This window comes from Oreochromis aureus, linkage group 8 (genome assembly GCF_013358895.1).
Source record: "Oreochromis aureus strain Israel breed Guangdong linkage group 8, ZZ_aureus, whole genome shotgun sequence".
Classification (NCBI taxonomy): domain Eukaryota; kingdom Metazoa; phylum Chordata; class Actinopteri; order Cichliformes; family Cichlidae; genus Oreochromis; species Oreochromis aureus.
In genome coordinates this window covers 12,436,184-12,455,663 of record NC_052949.1, presented here as the reverse complement: position 1 = coordinate 12,455,663, position 19,480 = coordinate 12,436,184, and the positions used below count along the sequence as shown (strand labels likewise).

The following is a 19,480-nucleotide window of genomic DNA, read 5'->3' as shown; positions in this document are numbered from 1 at the left end:
AATTAACTTGAATCTGATCACTGAGATATAGCGCAGTGTCATAAGTCAGTCTTGCTTGGTTCTTATTTATATCTCAAGTGCTGATTGATTCAGAGAAAAAAAGGCCAGACAAAAACAACAACAATAAAAACTGGGTTGAGACTGAAATGAGACAAAAGCATTTTCTATTGAGATTTATAAGAGAAAATAGTCATATTGTTAATGATGTTAAGATAAGTTCACAAGAAGAAACATGCTGGATCTTTTTTTCCCCTTGTACAGTAACTCTTAAATGAATTAGATATTTTACAGCAAAATGTCTCAACAATCATTGTGTTTTCTATATTTATTTTTGTATTTATTTTATTTGTTCTGTATTCCTCCCATCATCCCCAACCGGACGCGGCAGATGACTGCCCATCCATAAGTCTGGTTCTGCCTGGAGGTTTTTTCCTGTTAAAAGGAAGTTTTTCTTTCCCACTGTCACCAAGCACTTACACAAAAGGGGTCATTTGAGTCTCTCTATTATTATATGGTCTTTACCTTACAATATAAAATGCCTTGAGGTGACTGCTGGTGTGATTTGGTGCTAAAGCATTAAAAGAGATAGGGAAAAAAAGAATGTGTTTTTATTTCATTATTTTTGTCGTGTTCTGTCCCTTATATCCACAGATATCTGTACCATATATGCACTCGACATTCAACCTGACATTGAGTTACTGGCATGGCACCATCAGCATAATTTCTATGATTTTTCATGTAGCCCCAACATCTGGTCAAAGTTTCAATCAGTCCAGGGGATTTTTTTAATGGTGAACAACTGTGCCCACTGTACCCACGCAAAGTCTCTTCAGATGTTAGAATATTGTCGGAAACCATCTGGAAAACACCGATTTAACTGTGATCTTTTTTTAAAGACTGCAAAGAATCTTTCAGTGTCCACTTGTGTCCATCCTTCATCATTCTGCTAAATTAATGTTGCTGCATAAGCAAATACAGGATGTAGCTACAAGCAAACCCCCGCTAACACTGATTGAAGTGGGATTCTACAGGAGAGCTGTTTACTGTGTTTGTTTTATTTTACGCCATCTGTGTTGTTTTATTTTACACCATCTGTGTATGTATGGCTGTGATGTGCCATATTTGCTTCCTGTTACACTGTCATTGTTTAGCCTCTTTTAAAAAGATATCTGACAAAGATGACAAAATGGGATGTGCTCGTGCTCAATATGCTCCTGTCAGCAGAATGTAAAACTTTTTCAGACAATTTATTGAATTTTAACACTCCTGGATGGAGTGTTTTCATGTGAAAAATGTGTCCTCCTCAGAAATAAAGTGTTTTTCAACTGTAAAGATTTATTGCAACAAGCTTTTTCTTTTCAAAAATAAAAAAAAGAACAGGTTCTGTGTCAACAAATTGCCTGACAGGCCACAGCGTCAAGGCCTGTTACCACCAGCCAAGAGGCTTGTGTCAAACGACAGAGACCTCCTGACAAACTTTGCATGATTCTGCAAACCAGCTGCAGTTGGAATGTTAACATAAAGTAGCACTGTTACAGTCCGTTTTACAGGATGGGTGCTTATGTTCCTGAACACATTTTCATGTACAAAAAACTACAGCATACATGTGCAAAAACACCCCTGCATAGTGGGGTAGAACCTGTGGAGCACATTCAGACACTGTGTCATAATGACCGTTTAGCAAATGGAAAAAATAAATAAATCATCACGGGACATTACCTGTAAATGACACAAAAGTGAAGTTGCCTGGCAAGACACTGGTATTTCCTCTCAAGTATATGAGCATTGCTATACAAAGCGGTTTCTGCAAGGTTCTTTGGCATAAGAGCAGCATATGATGCTAACTAAGGAGTTACTTTACAAAAATAACTAATTGAGGTTCCTGGAAGTGTTTGAAACAGCTCATTGTTGCTCAAAAGCTCTCCCTAATAACTTTCTATATTTGCTAAGGAACAAATATGGGAGTGGTTTGCAGGACGAGCTGAAAGCACCATTTGTGTGAGACAGGAAAAGAAATTGTGCAGAGTGCAAAAACAAAGATGTGTTCTATGTTAAGGTTTTATCAAAACTCCAGACTCTTGCTTTCATAGTTAAAAGTCTCATGTGTATTTTCTGCTCAACAGTCTGTTTTCTTTGTCAAATTGTCTTAAATAGTAAAAAACTTTAAATAGGACATTATCAGAAAATATATCACTCTGTATCAGGATCTTCATAAAAATAATTTATCACAGAGGCTTTAGAAAAGTTGAAATTTTCTGCATCAAGTGTTGGAGTTAACATTTTTTAAAGTCTATAAAAAGCTGAACACTTTATCCTCAATGAGACTGATAGATTTATCTGTTAGCATTTCTTCACTGCTCACAAATTTGTACCCAAAAAGCTTCATTGTTGGTCCACAAACTCTCTGTACCACTTGGGCTATCTTGAATGGTAGCTTGAACCTCCATTTCTCCACTTGTTCAGATGAGTTTTTCTGTGTAGAGTAAACTCCGCTTGTCTCCTTCGAGGCCTGGGTGTTCTTCAGAATCCAGGATTTCACTTGTGGAGTGAATGGGATTCCAGTAAACCTGTACATCTCGGTCGCTTTCTTCATGGGGAACCGAGCAATGTCCTCATACCGCACCAGCATGTATCGCCTGCGCAGCCAAAATGGCTGTCTGAGGCCGATCTCGGCAGACATTCTGATATTGTCGCAATTTCCTTTCAACTTCTTCACCTCGTCATCGTCAATAGGAACATTTCCACCCACGGCCCACTCCTTCCAGTTCTTGTATTTGGCTGCAAAGGCCACCATGCGTGATGCCAAAATAGCCCGGGGATCGCGAACCAGCTGGATGAATTTTACATCAAGACGTGGGTCCTCAGCCAAAGGACGCAGAGTCTCGAGCTGGCGCACCCGTACCGACTTGATGGCAATGTGCTCTTTCTTGAGGCAGGACTCAGACGCCATTGTCAGGTTCAGGGGACCACAGCGTCTGGTCTTACAGCGATATCGTTCAAAAACCCCTTTGACAACAGGGCTGCAGACAGACTTCTCACACAGAGAGCTGCTGGACTCCCTGCGAAAGAGGGCTGGGGTGATGTGGTCCACGGGAAGGGGGTCGATGAAGGTTTCTAGCAAAGAAAAGTCACACAGGAAGAGTTTTTGGAGCACATCCCGGTATGCTTTGGCTGCTGCTGCAGCATTGGTGCCTCGAGTGTCCAAAGTCAACATCTTTTCCACGTGCCACAGAGGCTCAAACAGGTAAAACATGTTGTCTCCCTGCTGGTTGAAAAACTCGCCCACGAATGAAGAGCCTGTCCTAGTCGTGGCTAGCAGGAGAATGTGTTTTCTACCCCTTCTCAATGCCCCTCGGTGCTCGCTGTAGTCCTCCAGCCGCGGCTTCATTAGCGTGACATTCCTCTTGCTGATTGACAGACGGAAACTACTGTGCTTCAGCAGTACGTTGGACAAACTGCTGGGTTGTTGAGAGGTTTGGGGGGTCTGCTTTAGCTTATCTGACACCCTGAAAGCAAGAGAGAAACCAAACGTATGTTACATTTCAGGTTAACATAAAGTCAGAGCCTTGACATCTAAAGCATTTTTTAATATTTAATTCGTGCTCAGAAAAGACGAGCAAACTGGTATAAATCCAATCCTCCTTTCACGATTGAAATTGACTTACCTTGAGATAATGTTGTTTTCTTTCTCAATGATAACAAGTGCCATAAAAAACACAATGGGTATAGTGTATTTGATCTTCATTCTTGGATGTGGCTGAGCCTGGATATGCTTTTACAGACTGCTTCTTAATAGCTTCTGCCAATCTCGCCAAGTCACCAGTTGCGTTCTTAAAGAACCATCCAGTTATTTGTGTTCCCGGTTGCAGACAATGTTTTATCCTGCAAATGAAATGAACATCAAACTGTCAGCTACAAATTTTGCACATTTGAGGAAGGCTGTTGTAAAACATTCACTTCATTATTTTTGTAAATGGGGAACCTAACATTGCACTGTGATGCTGAGTCACAGAGGTTCCGCTCTTTTATTTCTGAATTTGTTAGTTGCATACAGCACCGCTGTGTTCTGCAAAACTATGATGAGAGTCACTTACTAAAAAAACCCCCACCTATAATAAGACGTTAAAAATATAAAAAGGTATAACACATTGTTTCCCATTGGAATTTAAGCTAGTCCTTGCCGTGAGGAAGTACTTGTTATCTTTAAGTGCAGCAGTGCGTTTCAGGTACATGCCCACCCACCACTGCAAGTCTGAGGGATGGTGCAAACTGTATTTATGAGTTAGTCTTTGTAGAAGTTGCTTTCAAAAACGAGTGGATAAACAACTATTAGGGCACAAAGAAATGTGGGTACAGACTGCAATCAAGGACAATTTTGTCAATTAAACTGCAATCCCACAGCTGTCAAGCTGCTTGCCAAAAAAACTCCAGAGTTGTCTGGCTTGGAGTGAGATCCTTTACCTCCCACTGATGTAGATAACAGAACAGTCCAAATTGCCAGCTACTCCTCCATGTCAACACCAGGAGGATATCTTACACAAGGACTGATACAAGTCCAAATGCTAACAGGTATAACTGCAGAGTCCTGGAATTGAAAGGGGAAATCCTGCTTGTCACTGAACCATAAATTGCCTTGCTCTGAGCCTGGAGGCCATTCAGTAGTTTTATAAGTCTGCAGAGGGCAAGTGGTGGGTAATCAAATGAAGATAAGGGTGGATTTAATGGGGCCTATTTGTGAATGTCTTGCACATTCTTGAAAGATTAATATTGGTTCACTTTTAAGATAATGGCAGCTTGACTCAGATCCCTGACTAATCTTGAGAATTAAGCATAATCCTGCTTACCTTGTCTGCTAGTGTTGGGTCAATACCACAGCAAGAGCAAATGAGGCAGCCTCCACCTGGAGGATATTTGCAAAGCATCATCAAACTGCTGTTTTTTGGGGGGTTGTGGGGAGGGGTTAATCAGCAGATCCACAAGTAACAGGCCAACCTTTTCATGTAACTGCATCAGGCTATGATAAGATGCCAAATCCTGTTGGAAACCCAGTTGGATGACCATTATTTTCTCAATTCTTTAATGTCTTTGCCTTTCTGTGTTTCACACCTGGAGGTCCGCTTCTCACATCCTGTTACAACTTCTGTCCAGGGCCATGTTTGAGAACAGAAGCCAGTTCAGATGACTGCAGTCTAAACACGGGGAATGGTTAGACACTCCCTGTGAAATTCTCTGAGTGGGAATGGGAAGTTTACAGCTCCAATAGAGCACTGTTGACGTGGAACGGCACGTAATGAAAAGGTGAACAGCCTGTGTACTGAGACACGTTTTCACTGGAAGGAAAACTCAGCGCTGTCTTGCACCACCTTGCCGCATGCCACAACCACAAAGGCCTCTTTACACATGGAGTGAGTTTAAACCTCCCTTTGGGTAGAGATTGCAGAACATAAACTCTCAGGTCATTCAGACGTCACAGGGTCAGTGACTAAGCTTGTGGATGTTCCAAGTCATCTAGAACTGGTCAGATAAGACAACTGCACCAAATTAAATGGGTGAGTCTTCAAACCCATGGGAGTTTTTAAAGTGAGCAAATGAATTCCCAATGCCTGACCAAGCCAACAGATCTTTAGCACATGGAAAGTTAGAGTACAGCTGTTGTGCACTCTGTGTAATACTGTTAGATAAGATAAGATAATTCTTTATTGTCATTGCACAGTCATACATAGTACAGTAGTACAATGAAATTGGAAAAACTGTCCTATGTCGGTACTACATATAACACAACACGACACGATATGACACATCACAACGCAACACAAACAACACAACACAGTATATTAACTTAGAAATAAAAAAGAAGAATAAGTGTTATGTGTATTGCACACTGTTATTATTGCACATTAATTATTATTGCACCTTGTTATAAATATAAATATTACTATTGTTATTGTTTTAAACATTGTTACCTCCCCCTAAAAAAAGTCCAGGCAGGTAGCCAATCAGGTCAGCTATTTGCATTGATTAGGGCTATTGCCCTGTTGTAAAAGCTGTCCTTGAGTCTGTTTGTTCGGGACCTCAGCAGCCTGAACCTCCTGCCAGACGGCAGCAGCTTAAACACCCGGTGTCCTGGGTGTGTACAGTCTCGTAGGATACTGTTGTGCATTAACAAATTATGACATATAGCAAAAATGATTTAGCTTAATAAATAAGACACAAGTGGATGATTAGCAACAAAAAATGTCTCTTTCTGTAACACTTATAGTTCTATGGGACTGAGTGTGTAGTTCTCCTCATATATGATTCAAAATAAACAAAAATATTCAACATCAACCATTCATCAAGAAAATAAGTAGTCTGATGTTTTGTCATTTATATGGTAAATTAGATGTACACCAATTATCTCAGCCTATTGCATCTGCTGGGTAAAGTAGAAAAAAAGAAGCTGACATTCTTGAATATTCACAAACCACTGAGGCATATGACACGTTTGATCATCTGCTCATAACAAAACCGCCACTGCACCATTTATCATCTTGTTACAAATGCTTTTAATAGCTGCCTCTTATTTAATGTAAATCTTATGTGGAGACAAATTAAACACCAGCCAACCAAACCCATCTTGCTCGAGATTGCATTGCAAATGTGCACTGCAGTGTCCAACACATTTTTCTGATAGATAAAAAAAGATAAAGGGATTACAGTGGCAAATATTTTTGTATATATTTGGTTGCATTAAGTCATTATGGGAAGTTTTATAATCATTAGAGGAAATATTGTACTCTAAGTTATTTACTCAGTAACTAGAAACTTTTCCAATAGTTTATTGAATTAATAGTAAATGAGTTTGGGCTACAAACCTGTAGAAACTGTTAAAATCATTCGAGGTGTAGATGAGGGATGGAGGCAGCCCTAACTGGTTTTAGTTTAAGGGTAAAAGTCTGAGTAAAATTAAGGGGAAACGCAATTAAGATTATGCTGGGGGATATGCATGTGTGTTGAGTCATTGTGGTCATTTCAGAGCAGCTGTGGGGGTCATGCAGCACATCTGTAAGCCATAAACACATGCATGCATGTTTTACTGTAAATAAATTGCGCTAATTTGCCGGCAACTTTATCTGTTAGTTTATAAAGACGCCACACTAAAAGACAGAAATGCAGAGGGGGAGAGGAAGTCAGACTAAAGGAGCAGTGTCTCTGGAGATCATGTGCTGCATTAAAAGGTCACAAGGACGAACTGAAATCATACCTTCTTAATAAAAAAGAAAAAAACCGAATGAAAAGTCACGAGTCACTTGGAGTGATGTCGTTGTAGCCAAGTGTTAATGGCGTGTTAGTTTTTCTTTATTCGTTTCTAAAATATCATGCGAATATGTAAAGAACAGCTTGTCCGCTCTCTGTACCCACCATTATAAATGAACTGCGGTCTCTGAAGGCGTCCCGCTTTTCATCCACTTGATCAGCCTTCCCTCAAAGAGCGACTCCGGAGAGAAATTAATTCCATTACTTTGCCAAGACTGCTTCACTTGTATGACAGAAAACAATCGAATTCAAAAGGAGAGGCTGGCCTAGTTTCAGTGAGCAAAACTCGTAGATGAGATGAAATCATGTTTGAGGGGGCTGCAGGTCAAGCCGCTCGCTGATCTGAATGACAAATCTATCCAACAGTTGCGAGTCACTGAATCACACGGGGAACTTTGGTCCAAAGGAGCGGAGCTTCAGGGAGCACTGGCGCACTGCCATGGCCCCTCACGGACCATTTCTTTAAAGTAAAAAGCTAACTTTGCACACATAAACCACATGGTAAACAATATAGGTTAAATATAGGGATGCTACCCAAATAATAGCCTATGTGTTCCTTTTGGGAGTCAGTTTTAGGTTTTACTTTTTAGTTTTTAATGTCGTCGCAACAAAAAGGGCGAGCACTCCACCTAGTGGAGAAAAGTATAACAGAGAGGTTACAGAGAGAACAAGGTGGGCTGCAAATAAACATGGTTTTCTTTTACATGATATGATATCATAATAGCGTCGTTAAAGATAGGCTGGGTCAATCTTACTTTACATTTTTACTCTAGAGTAACCTAAAGAGCAATTTTGTATGGCTTCTTTGCAGGATGATATTGTTTTTGTATACATGGATAACGTAATATTTCAACATATGACCTTTTAAAAGTGGTTTGAGTACACAACGGTATGGAAGTGTCAATTTAATGTCAGTTTTATTTATATGACACATTTCATTACATGTAAACTTAGCATGGTTAATATCAAGATTAAAACTTAACATTTACAGTAACATTAAAGTAAAAACAAAAAAACTGAGGAATATAAGTTTACAAAAAATAAACGTAAACACACGTACACACAGTTATGTGTATCATCCGCATTGGATATTTTCTTCTTCCTTATTTATTATTCTTTATGATAGGACTAAGAGAGAGGTGGAGGATTCGAGAGTAATGGACCAAGAACAGACATTTGAGGAACCACTGATTGAATTTTTAAATTTGTGCTGATCTCAAACTATTAATCGAAATGTAGAAACCTCTACCCTTTAGATATGATGACATATCTAAATCAACAAAATCATAAAGACTTTGAATTAAGAAGTCAAGAAGTCAGTGTCGATCATGACTCTTCTAATCAATGCTGATCTTTAGGTCTTTAGGGTGTTGATGGGTTTAATTGGTGATGAAATCTGATTGGTACTCATCATAATGAGTTGTTAGGTATGCATTCAGTTGTTTATAAAAAGTTTTTAAAAATATTTTTCTGAGAAAAGATGATAAACAGTTTTTTTTAGTAGCAGTGTGATTACAGCACATCAGAGATAAACACAGAAAATGCCACCCTCTAAAGAACTGTTGACAATATTTACTAAACAAATTGCATTGTTTTAATTAACTGTTCTTTGACCCGTTAAAAACAACATACCACATTTTTACTATTACTCTCTCAGTAGTAAACCTTATAAAAACAGTGATGTAATAATGCAAATTATATAACACTGTCATGCCATGTAGCATTGTGTAGACTTAACCTCTGATAGGTTGTTGAATAAACACTTGCAGCCGCAGGTTGTTTACGGGAAATTTTACATGTACTTTATTCGCATTAAGATCATTTTCTCTTTATCCGCCGAATGCTTTAAAAGGTGTTCGATCACTGCGTTAGAACTACAATTCCCATCAAATCTGTCGCTTAGTGATGACGCATAAGTAAAGAATTTTCAGGAAGGTTGCAAAACCATTGAGTCAGAAAGTTGCGCACTTGTTTCTACAAAGGTGATAGACGACATTTCTCTCGGTATGTAACATTTACTTTCTATTTAGTATTTTGAACGTTGTGGCCATATAACAGATAAGACATATTTAGTCTGTAGTTAAATGTGTGTTTGTCCAGCGGTCGTTAGGCTAAGGGTTAGTCGCATGATATAACGGCGTCAGCTAGCTCAATTTTTGTGGCGTTTTTTAGTGCAAGAGCACATTTTACACTGTTTTTGTGACTCTTAGCTTAAAGTTCAGCTTTCTGTCACACGAATTCCTCTCAAAAAAAATTCTTCTCCGTGTTTGTGTTTTAGAGTGACACGGGACAGTAATATATCGTGACGATGTTGGTGGCGAGGCTAACGTGCCTGAAGGCTCTCCCGCTTGCTGGGCTCCGACCAGTGCTCACTCAGGGCTCCCCAGCCCTGAGGTCACCCATCCTGAAGACCTGTTCACCCCTGCTCAGGCCCCAGCAGGTACTGTAAAGTTTATCGCCAGGCTCTCTCTCACACACAGACACACACACACACACACACACACACACAGAGCTTTTTTGGCTTTTTTTGTGGTTGCTGCATTCACCCTTCATTAGCCAGACTTTGTAGTAGGGCTGCTCAATTAATCGAATTTTAATCTCGATTACGATCTGGGTTTTCAACGATCATTAAAAATGACTGAGCCGATTATTAGCACCTCCCTCGTGCTTTACTCTTGCGCTGCTCCGTGTGGCAAATCGAGCGCACCTCTCTGCGTAAAACGACTTCAGTGGTGTGGAAACCAATGTTCCCTCTAAGCTGCGCACGTGCGCAATTGCGCACTGCTGGCACGGTCTCTGCGCACAGAAAATCTGCGTTGCGCACAAAAAAAAATCTAACCTGAATTGAAATTAAAATTAAAACTTTAACAATTCTGTTTTGCAGTGTTAGTCAGTAAGTGACTGGCTGCTCCTGTATGGGATTAGAACGATGCCACCTTATCCTATAGTCCAGCCAATAATGCGATTCACATTCGTATATACGCAGCCAATCAACGTGGTTGACAGGCTATGACAGCGTCCTTATGTGCCGACACCGGTGTTTTAGCTAGCAAAGCGGCGTGGCTGATGTGCAGTGAAGCCACATTAATGACAACGTGTACAACCATTGAAGATGTGAGCAGGACAGACGGAACAATTGACGGAAAAAGTGTGGACTTTATACCAGTTTTTAAATTGTGTTGATAGGCCACGTAAAACCAGAGTTATGATAAAAATATCTGCAATGTTTGGTTTTCTTCCTGAATACTATCGTTATTTATATTTACTGCGGGAAGAAACGGTAAAAACGGCGTTTTATAAGGAAAACGCTCGAAAGCACTCTAGCCTGTGAGCAAAAACAAAACCAAAAAACCCCCCACCCTTTCCTATTGGTCGAAAAAAGTACCGTGTCGACCAATCAAAAAATGATATGGCAAAGTGGCATCTAGTTGTTAAGAAACGGGGGTAAGTTTTAGGAGTGACGGCGGTGTTCTGAGATGTGAGAGATTTGAGACGTTTAGCGCAAATCTTGTGTAGTTAGTGTGTAGTTAGTGTGTAGTGTAGTCAATAGTTTTGTTGGTGTGTCAGAACAATGAGGCGACTACTGAATGTTACAGGTGTTACAGGAGTGATCCATCTGCTGTTGTCAGGCCTGCAGGTATCAGGCTGTTGTTCTCCTTTATCTCATAGTGGACAGAAATTATTTTTTGGAGTGGCACAAATAATTTGTGTGGCATCAAATTTAATGCAGAACAGCTGATTGTTCTGTAAATAGTTTGAAATGTTTATTTAAAAAAACGCCTTGGCTGCATTAAAAAAAATAAATAACTGCAAAAAACTTTGTTGTTTGCCAAACTGAGTTACTTTTTTGAAGTAGTAACTATATAATTAATTGCCCAACATTGGTCATTATATACTGTATTTTGCAGACAGAGAGTTACAGACTCTCTCCCAGACCACAGACTCATACTCATAATACAAGTCAGAGCTTTATGAAAACAAAGAAAAGAAAGAAAGTTGTGTTTTCAAAATTGGAGTTCAAGTTATTTTTTACTTCCAATAGTGTTAACATACTACACAGGTCATGAACAGGATTTTTTAAATTTTCATTGTAAGTGGGCTAAAGCAGTTAATTAAAAGTAGTCTAACATAAATGTAAATGCTGTCATTTGATTATTTTAATAAACCATGTAACTTGGATGGAATAGATGCTGGCGTGACCAAAGTGCACACGTCTGATGTCGCTCACAGTGGTCCAAGGGACCGCTCAGGGAGTTTGTGTGTTCACTCAGACACATGAAATATTTGAGGGAACATTGGTGGAAACATTATGGGTTCGCGGAGTCAGACGTGGATCAAATATTGTGCAGTATTTTGAAGTTCACTAAACATAGATGTTTACATTTTTCATTTATTTTTTATATTGCAAACATTTGCACTGTAATCAGTATTTGCACACTGTCAAAAAATAATATAAAATAATCTTTAAAGCCATTATTCAATACATTGTTATTGTTAAATAAATATCGTCAAATAATCGAGATCTCAATTTCAGTGAAAATAATCGTGATTATCATTTTTGCCATAATCGAGCAGCCCTACTTTGTAGCAGTGGTTCCCAAATGGAGTGCCTCCAGGCAAGTATTTCTCAGCTATACACCAATGAATACATAGTGAAGTAAAATAAAAGGAAAAATGTCAGTAGAAAATATGCCATCACATTTGGGCCTAATCTATGTTGTGTGGTCCAAATGTCATGAGTCAGGCTTTTTGCACGGGTTATTACATGTGCTGGGTCTCACAGCTGTGATAAACTGTATGTTTAGGAACACCTGACATCTGGCCTACATCTGTGGCTGAGTTGTAGCAGTAATGCTGACACCTGAGTCAGTGCTTTTAATATGAATTGTGGGTTGCACTTGGGCCACGTTGTCATTGTTTTGCATATTATGGCTTCAGCCGCTTCACAGATGTCAGCGTTGTTTATAGGGAGTTGTTTGCGAATGTTGCCAATCAAGCCAAAGAAAAACTTTGAAAGTAAACATCTCTGCTGTAAAAAATCGTGGCCTTCAAAATAGTATTTGAACTGAGCTTTATGGACTAATACGGACTTTATGAAGCTGTCTGATAAGGTGGTAGAGGCAAGTTATAATCAAGTTGAGTAGACTGCAAAGCAACACGCCATCGGTTCAGATGGTCAATAATGCCTTTATTAACCAATACAATAAAAAGAAAATTTTAGGATGCTGTTTTGTACAGATCAATGCACGTATGGGCAAAACATGCCTGAAAACCATTGCTTTGTAAAGTACTAAAAATGCAGCTATGCTTAAATTTTCATCTTGGATAAAATTGGTAGAACACCTTATAAATTTTAGTCCTAAGTTTGTAATGATCACAAGGGGTGCAACTGCAAAGAACTGGTGCTTGCAGCTGGACTAGAAACAGTGCAAATGTCAGATTGCCACTGCTCTAATTTGTTATGTAAACATGGTGTTTTTTGAAACTGGGTATTTGCTGCTTCCCCAATTTTGATTCATGGTGGGTGTGAAACCCTAACTCATGTTCAGCATTTGAAGATTCATGTAAAGCTGCTTCTTCTTCTTTCAGGGTTATTCCTCAAAGGCCAGGTTTGGGTTTCGCCGTGCAAGGACAACCAGAGACCAGCTAAAGGAAGCAGCTTTTGAACCAGCCACTGATACAGCCATCAAAAGTAAATGCTTTGATACATACTTCATTTGGCACCGTTTCATATTTTCTACTAGAATATAGCCTGAATTCTATGCTGTCTACTGACTTAAGGGTGGCCTGTTAAGCTTTCACATATTTTTTGTTATTCATTTCTATGGATAAATAAGTAAAATTTTATTTATATAGCACCTTTCAAGACAAAGATGACTTAATTTAATGTTTCTTAAGTAATAAAAGCAAGACTGAACCAGAGATTTGACATGATCCAAAGTGATAGTGGAATCAAAAGTTAACCCAAGGTTCCTGATAGATGATTTAACAAATGTCGAAAGGGGACCAAGAGCTTTCATTATCTTAAGTGCAAATCTGTCAGGAGCACATACTGTTTACACCATATGTTAGACATTCAAGTGAGAAAAAAAACTGTCTTACCTGTGATTAATTGGCTGGGGGCGGGACTCAAAACCCAGTATTAGATAAATAACAAGTATTTTAAAATGTAAATCCTGCAATGCAACTTCATTTTTAGAGAAAAACATGAGATCTCATGGTTTGAAATGGTTTTGTTATAGTAAACCTTGTTTCCTCTGAGGTGAAAATATAAAATGTATCTCAAATGATTTTTGTGTTGTGTCTGAAGTTGATAGCATGGGGAGAATGATATTGGCTGGAGGTGCAGCAGTTGGCCTTGGAGCTCTGTGCTATTATGGACTTGGCATGGCTAATGATATTGGTGCCATAGAGAAAGCAATGTGAGTAACAGATTTATTTTACCAGCAGCACTTGAATTTTATTTTGAAATGCAGACCAGGGGAAAAGTGATGGTATCCTACAAACTAAAGGCTTCTTTTCATCTTTGTACAGGATCTGGCCTCAGTATGTGAAGGACAGGATCCACTCTACCTACATGTACTTTGCAGGCAGTGTTGGGCTGACGGCTCTGTCAGCTGTAGCTGTGAGTAGGACCCCAGCTTTAATGGGTCTGATGATGAGAGGATCCTGGCTGGTAAGCTTTACAATACTTGCTTGCTTTTTTGTTTTTTAATGGTCTTCACTCCACTGCACCATTATTATTATTATTATTATTTTTTTAACCTTAGAATTACATATTACAGAGCTTGTTTAGTCATATACCAATTTTTAAACCGTAGTTTATCTGATGTGCTTGAATTTTTCAGTTGAACTTATTAATATGATGATTTGTTTGTTCCCACTCAGGCAATTGGTGCAACTTTTGCTGCTATGATTGGTGCAGGCATGCTGGTCAGGTCCATTTCATATGAGCACAGCCCAGTGCCCAAACATCTTGCTTGGATGCTCCATGCAGGTTTGTGTTTTTAAATATCTTTTAAGAAATTTCTCAGCCCTGTTGTCTCTGGTATGTAGTTGCCTTGGGTGAACACTAGAAGGCAGGCTTAGAACAGGTTAGAGGAAAAAGCTGCTTCAACACTACACTAGTTGATGGCACTAATATCATTTGGTGCTGTTTGTTTAAAAAAAATGTTTTGTTTTTTAACCTTTCTTTTAATAATTGATAAGGTGTGATGGGTGCTGTGATTGCCCCCCTCACTCTCCTGGGAGGGCCTCTGATGGTGAGGGCTGCCTGGTACACCGCAGGCATCGTGGGAGGTCTGTCTACTGTTGCAATGTGTGCCCCAAGTGAGAAGTTCCTCAATATGGGAGGGCCATTGGCTGTTGGATTTGGAGTGGTGTTTGCCTCCTCTCTTGGTTAGTATAATGCACTTTTATTTCATCAATCCTGTTTATAGATAGCTATGAATATTACAAGCTAGTTAGCATTCAGGCTGAAAAGGTTCCTGATAAAATTGCCTTTGTGTTTCAGTTTGTGGTCTCATTGAAATGAAAGTATAAGGAAGCGGCTGCTTTTGTTGTTGTTGTTGTTGTTGTTTGTTTTTTGTTTTTTTTTTCATTGTTGAAAGTCTGATCTCCAACCTAATGTAATGCACTCTATTTATAGGGTGTCACATATATTTAAACAGCAGTGTCCTTTTTGCATTAAAGTGGTTCTGTGCTGAAGTGCTTATATTATGACAAACAATTCGTAAATGCACATCATTTCACTAAATGCTTTAAGACTAAAGGAAAATATTGAATGCAAGGTTTTGTATTTATTGTGTTTTTGTTCCTGTGGAACCACACAAAGCTTGACATTTTCATAATAATAGTATAAATACAGCTTAAAAACCTAATCTGATAAGTAAATTAGTTTTTCTTTCTTCATCCAAATGATTTTTGATTCCCATGAGATAACAGCAGATATCAGTTTTTTGTAAAAATGCATTTTAATACTGTACAGTAATTAAATGCTAAAAAGTAATACATAGCACAGTGTTTGTGTGTTGTCAGGGTTAACACTTATGTTCAAATTAAACAGTAGTGGAGTTGGCATCCACTTAAAGGTGAAGTGAAATGTATATTGGGAAATTTACCTGTAAAAGGTCTTTTTCAGTCTTCCCCGTATCTTCTTATTGGATACTTTGTAAGAGAAGGTGTACACCTACGGTGTAGTTTGGGTAGAGCTGGGCGATATAAGATTTTTTCATATCACGATATGTTTTTTTTCATTTCAGGCGATAACGATATATATCACGATATAAGCCAAATAACTATATTTGTAAGATTTAAATGTGCCGTTGCTCACAAGTAAAATGTGAAATAATCAGCAGCTTGTTTTGATTTAAATATTTATTTCCCATAATAAGTTAAACAGGATAGATGTACTTAAGGAACATGAGACTTCAGTTTCAGATAAATAAAGGCAAATATTGCAAACTACACAAAAGGCAGCCGCTAAAGCGTTTAAGTTTCAACAGAACAGACAAAATTGACTAACTTTTGTCAATATCAAATAAACTGAGAACTAAAAGGAAATTCTCAATCTCTCCTTGTTGTATAGCTTAGCTTTTCAAACAGTTTTAACAGTTACTTTAGTCTGACAAAAGCCGAATGACGAATTAGCGCTTTCAGTCAGAGATTGAGCATGCACCGCTTTATTGTATTTCCAGACTTGCTTTCGGCACAATTTACAGTGCGGCGCTACTCTGTTTTTGTCAGACTTGAAATAGCGAAATACCTTCACACTACGGAACTTCTCTGGCCCTTCCGTTCGACAAGCTCTCCGGCATTGGAACCATCATCTGTTTTTTCTTCGGTAACCTTCGCTCACGCTCTCGGTTGATTTTTCTCTAGTCGGCACACTCATTTCCTCCATTATCTGGGCAGCCCGGCTGGCTGCTTCCCAAACAAATACACATGTGCGCCTTGGCACTTGTGCTGTACGTAACAAGTCACGTGACGTGACGCTGCGGCTGTGATTGGTTCGGCTCTGCGCTACTTAATTTGGATTGGCTGTTCCTTTTTTTTTTTTTTTTTTTTAAGAGGACAAGAGAGACGAGGCCTATCGCAATAGTTTAATTTTTCTATCGAGAAAAAGTTATTTCGCAATACATATCGTTATCGTTCTATCGCCCAGCTCTAAGTTTAGGTAAAATGGGGTGGATGGTGTGCGTCTCTGTCCAGAAAAGCAAAACAGAAGGGATTTCAAAATTCAAATCCACCTTGCAGTTAAGACAGATTTATGAATTAACATAAATGTATAAATAACTGCAAGGTGGTTAACAATTGAATTTCCCAAGTTAAGGTCTGTGACAGCCAGCTCCAAGTTTCAAATGTTTGTTTCAAATGCCAGGCATGAGCTTCATACTCGCGTAAGTGTTGTTGTGCAGTATTATAACTATATCATTACCTGCTTATTAGTTTTCTATATTGTAACTTTTAGTTGACAGCTGCACAGAAATTGTACTCGTCAGGCTCAATTTGAACTTTCTTTTGTCTTCTTCAGGATCAATGTTCCTGCCGCCCACCTCAGCATTCGGAGCAGGGCTCTACTCCATTGCTGTCTATGGAGGCCTGGTCCTGTTCAGTATGTTCCTCCTCTATGATACACAGAAGGTTATCAAGAAGGCAGAGACACACCCACTCTATGGCGTACAGAAATATGACCCTATCAATGCGTAAGTCACTTCAGAAATGAAAGTACACTAAAAAATAACTGGTTTTGAAGATTATGGTTGGTAATCTACTTGTACCGATGTGAGGGTCTGATACATTTATTCATTTAATCTTACAGGTGTATGGGGATTTACATGGACACACTGAATATTTTCATGAGGCTGGTGATGATTCTAGCTAACGGCGGTGGCGGCAGGAGGAAGTAAACGCCATCATGACTCAAGCTTCACTTTTATCTTCCACGGAGCCTGAGAAAGTCATGTTTACTGCTAGCAGCATAAACCAGATGACTGATGTTATCTTATAGAGACAAATCCTATCTAACTGCTAGATCAACATGAATGCTTTGAAATCATGTAAAGATGTGGATTGCACTGTGTGGTACAAGATACCTGTCAAAGTAAAGAAGATAACACAGATCTTACTTCGATTTTTGAAAGTATCTGGTTTATCCTGGGGCGCTTTACAGATGAGTTAAATCTGTCAGTTTAATTTTGCATCCCTCAGAAGTCATTTGTATTATTCTCTGTTTTCTATTTATTTCCACTTGGTGGTGTTTCAGGTTTTATTTGGAGTGAAAATCCAGAAAAATGTCACAGAACAACCAAAAGGCCACATATGTCAACCATAGATTGGTCCACGTTCACAGTACAATAAACAGACTGTGCTGGATGTAATTGCTGAAGAAATTCTCTGGTATAACACTTATGTATTGGGTTAAAGAGGTTCGTAATGGTTTTTTTTTTTTGGGGGGGGGAATAAAGTAATTTAAACAAAGTAAAAAAGTCCACGTGATGTCTTTTGCAAGATGTTGCTGATGGAGATTCTTTGGAATTTTGTCTGCACTGGATAACATATTGGGAATGATAACTTAGGTGACATGCAGTACCGCCCACAGTCAAATAACTATACTTGTGCTGTGTATGCGTTATTATGTTATAGCAGTATAATAATGCATATTAATAAACTGTTTTGATCAAGTAATTATGAATAAATTATGATCAAGTAATGGATATGTGGTTTATATTTCAGCGTATGATATTGAAAAAGGACATTCTACAGGAGTACCTCTACTTCAGTTGCTGTACACACTGTCATGGCAGTTTGTAAAATTGTCATGACCTCTAGTCTGTTGATTGCTCATTCTGAACATGAATTTCCTATCCACCTTTTTTTTTTTTTTTTTTTCTTCTGTGTGTGTCCCTGAATACAGTTTTTCTTTATCCAATCTCATGAAGTAATTTGTGTGTACGTGGGATAAATATTTTCTAATTTTAAAAGGCAAAAACATTCACTTCTGGAGGTTGTTACTGGAGCAAATCATGTTGACACGCCAGTAATTCAAATTAGAGTCATGGCATGTTCCATATTTCATAACAGTTTGGGTTAAAATACAACAGTTTTTCTACAGCTCTGGTTTCTTGGTTGTCACTGTGACATGTCCCTCCTTTGGACAGCATGCAAATTCATGCGGTTATGAAAAATATGGGGGGAAAGTCATGAACATGCACAGACAGATCTTTTGCTGTGTGACTGTTTCAGATTTTGCAGCCCTTAAGATTAGGCCATAATCTTAAGTATATTTTGATTCTAAAACTTGCTCCTCTTAAGTAGGATTATAGTTTCTATTTAAGGTTCCAAAATACATGTTCTGTCACTTGACTAAAGTTATTAGATACAAAGCAAATTTTTGGATCCAATGCAATGAAAATCAGATATTCAGTTTCTTTGTGCCTTCCACCCCTGTCAGCCCACTGAAAACAAACAAAAAAAACAACCCTAAAACAAACAAAAAGTACATTAACATTATAGATAACATGAGTCTTATCACAGAAAAAGTTTTACATTTCACAGAAACACTGGGATAAATAGAACCGTGGTTGAATTCTTTCTAGAAGTTTCTGTTACTGTTACAGCCCACAGGTGCACTCGTACACAATGAAATGCTGCTATTCTTAGTAAAACCTTTGCTTACGTGCCGTGTCGACGGTGCAGTAAAAATATCTGCTCTGGCCAGTAAGTCAGAGCGATAAAGTTCAGTGACCTGTAAAACGAGCTTTCATTCAAACATTTAGGGCACTTCGTAAATTTAATTGTTGTAAGCTGTGGTCTAAAAAAATGCCACTAAATAACCTCAAACTTAAATATTTTTATGTTTATTTAGCTCTCCCCACTTCAGACCAGACTGAGACCAGCGGGAGTCCACCTTGTATTTCCCTATAAACAGTCAGTGTGTTGCAGCAGATGACAAAGGCTTAGTGTAGTAATCCTCTTGTGTACCATCTGGCTGTTCCTCTAAAATTAAACCTTCAAACCAGGGCACTTGCAACAGATGCTAACATCTGTAAATATGCAGGTGTTTCATTAAAGCACATGCACGTGGCGCACGCAGCTGTCAGGCATGGTTTTAAATCTCACATAATGTTCACGTTTAGGACACGTATGATTCATATATACTGTGTATTGAAAAATCCCACAGATG

The 19,480-nt window shown here is 38.7% G+C and overlaps 2 protein-coding genes across 4 annotated transcripts; one reads left to right on the top strand and one right to left on the bottom strand.

Moving 5' to 3' along the window:
• Nucleotides 1-2,200: 2,200 nt before the first annotated feature.
• Nucleotides 2,201-7,721, bottom strand: chst3b (carbohydrate (chondroitin 6) sulfotransferase 3b). 3 transcript variants are annotated; one of them, XM_039616086.1, is made up of 3 exons: nucleotides 7,402-7,721; nucleotides 3,666-3,882; nucleotides 2,201-3,506 (listed from the first exon to the last, which is right to left on the bottom strand). In XM_039616086.1, the coding sequence occupies exons 2-3, from the start codon at nucleotides 3,743-3,745 to the stop codon at nucleotides 2,291-2,293; spliced, it is 1,296 nt and encodes a 431-aa protein (XP_039472020.1). In that variant the 5' UTR covers nucleotides 3,746-3,882; nucleotides 7,402-7,721; the 3' UTR covers nucleotides 2,201-2,290. The 3 variants fall into 3 exon arrangements, with proteins under 3 accessions (XP_039472020.1, XP_039472021.1, XP_031604974.1); XM_039616087.1 differs by lacking the exon at nucleotides 7,402-7,721 and adding an exon at nucleotides 4,845-4,891; XM_031749114.2 differs by lacking the exon at nucleotides 7,402-7,721 and having other exon boundaries at nucleotides 3,666-4,198.
• A 1,448-nt stretch (nucleotides 7,722-9,169) lies between these two features.
• Nucleotides 9,170-18,011, top strand: ghitm (growth hormone inducible transmembrane protein). The gene is made up of 9 exons (XM_031749093.2): nucleotides 9,170-9,300; nucleotides 9,575-9,736; nucleotides 12,886-12,988; nucleotides 13,607-13,718; nucleotides 13,831-13,972; nucleotides 14,185-14,293; nucleotides 14,506-14,694; nucleotides 16,829-17,000; nucleotides 17,117-18,011. The coding sequence occupies exons 2-9, from the start codon at nucleotides 9,605-9,607 to the stop codon at nucleotides 17,202-17,204; spliced, it is 1,047 nt and encodes a 348-aa protein (XP_031604953.1). The 5' UTR covers nucleotides 9,170-9,300; nucleotides 9,575-9,604; the 3' UTR covers nucleotides 17,205-18,011.
• Nucleotides 18,012-19,480: the final 1,469 nt, after the last annotated feature.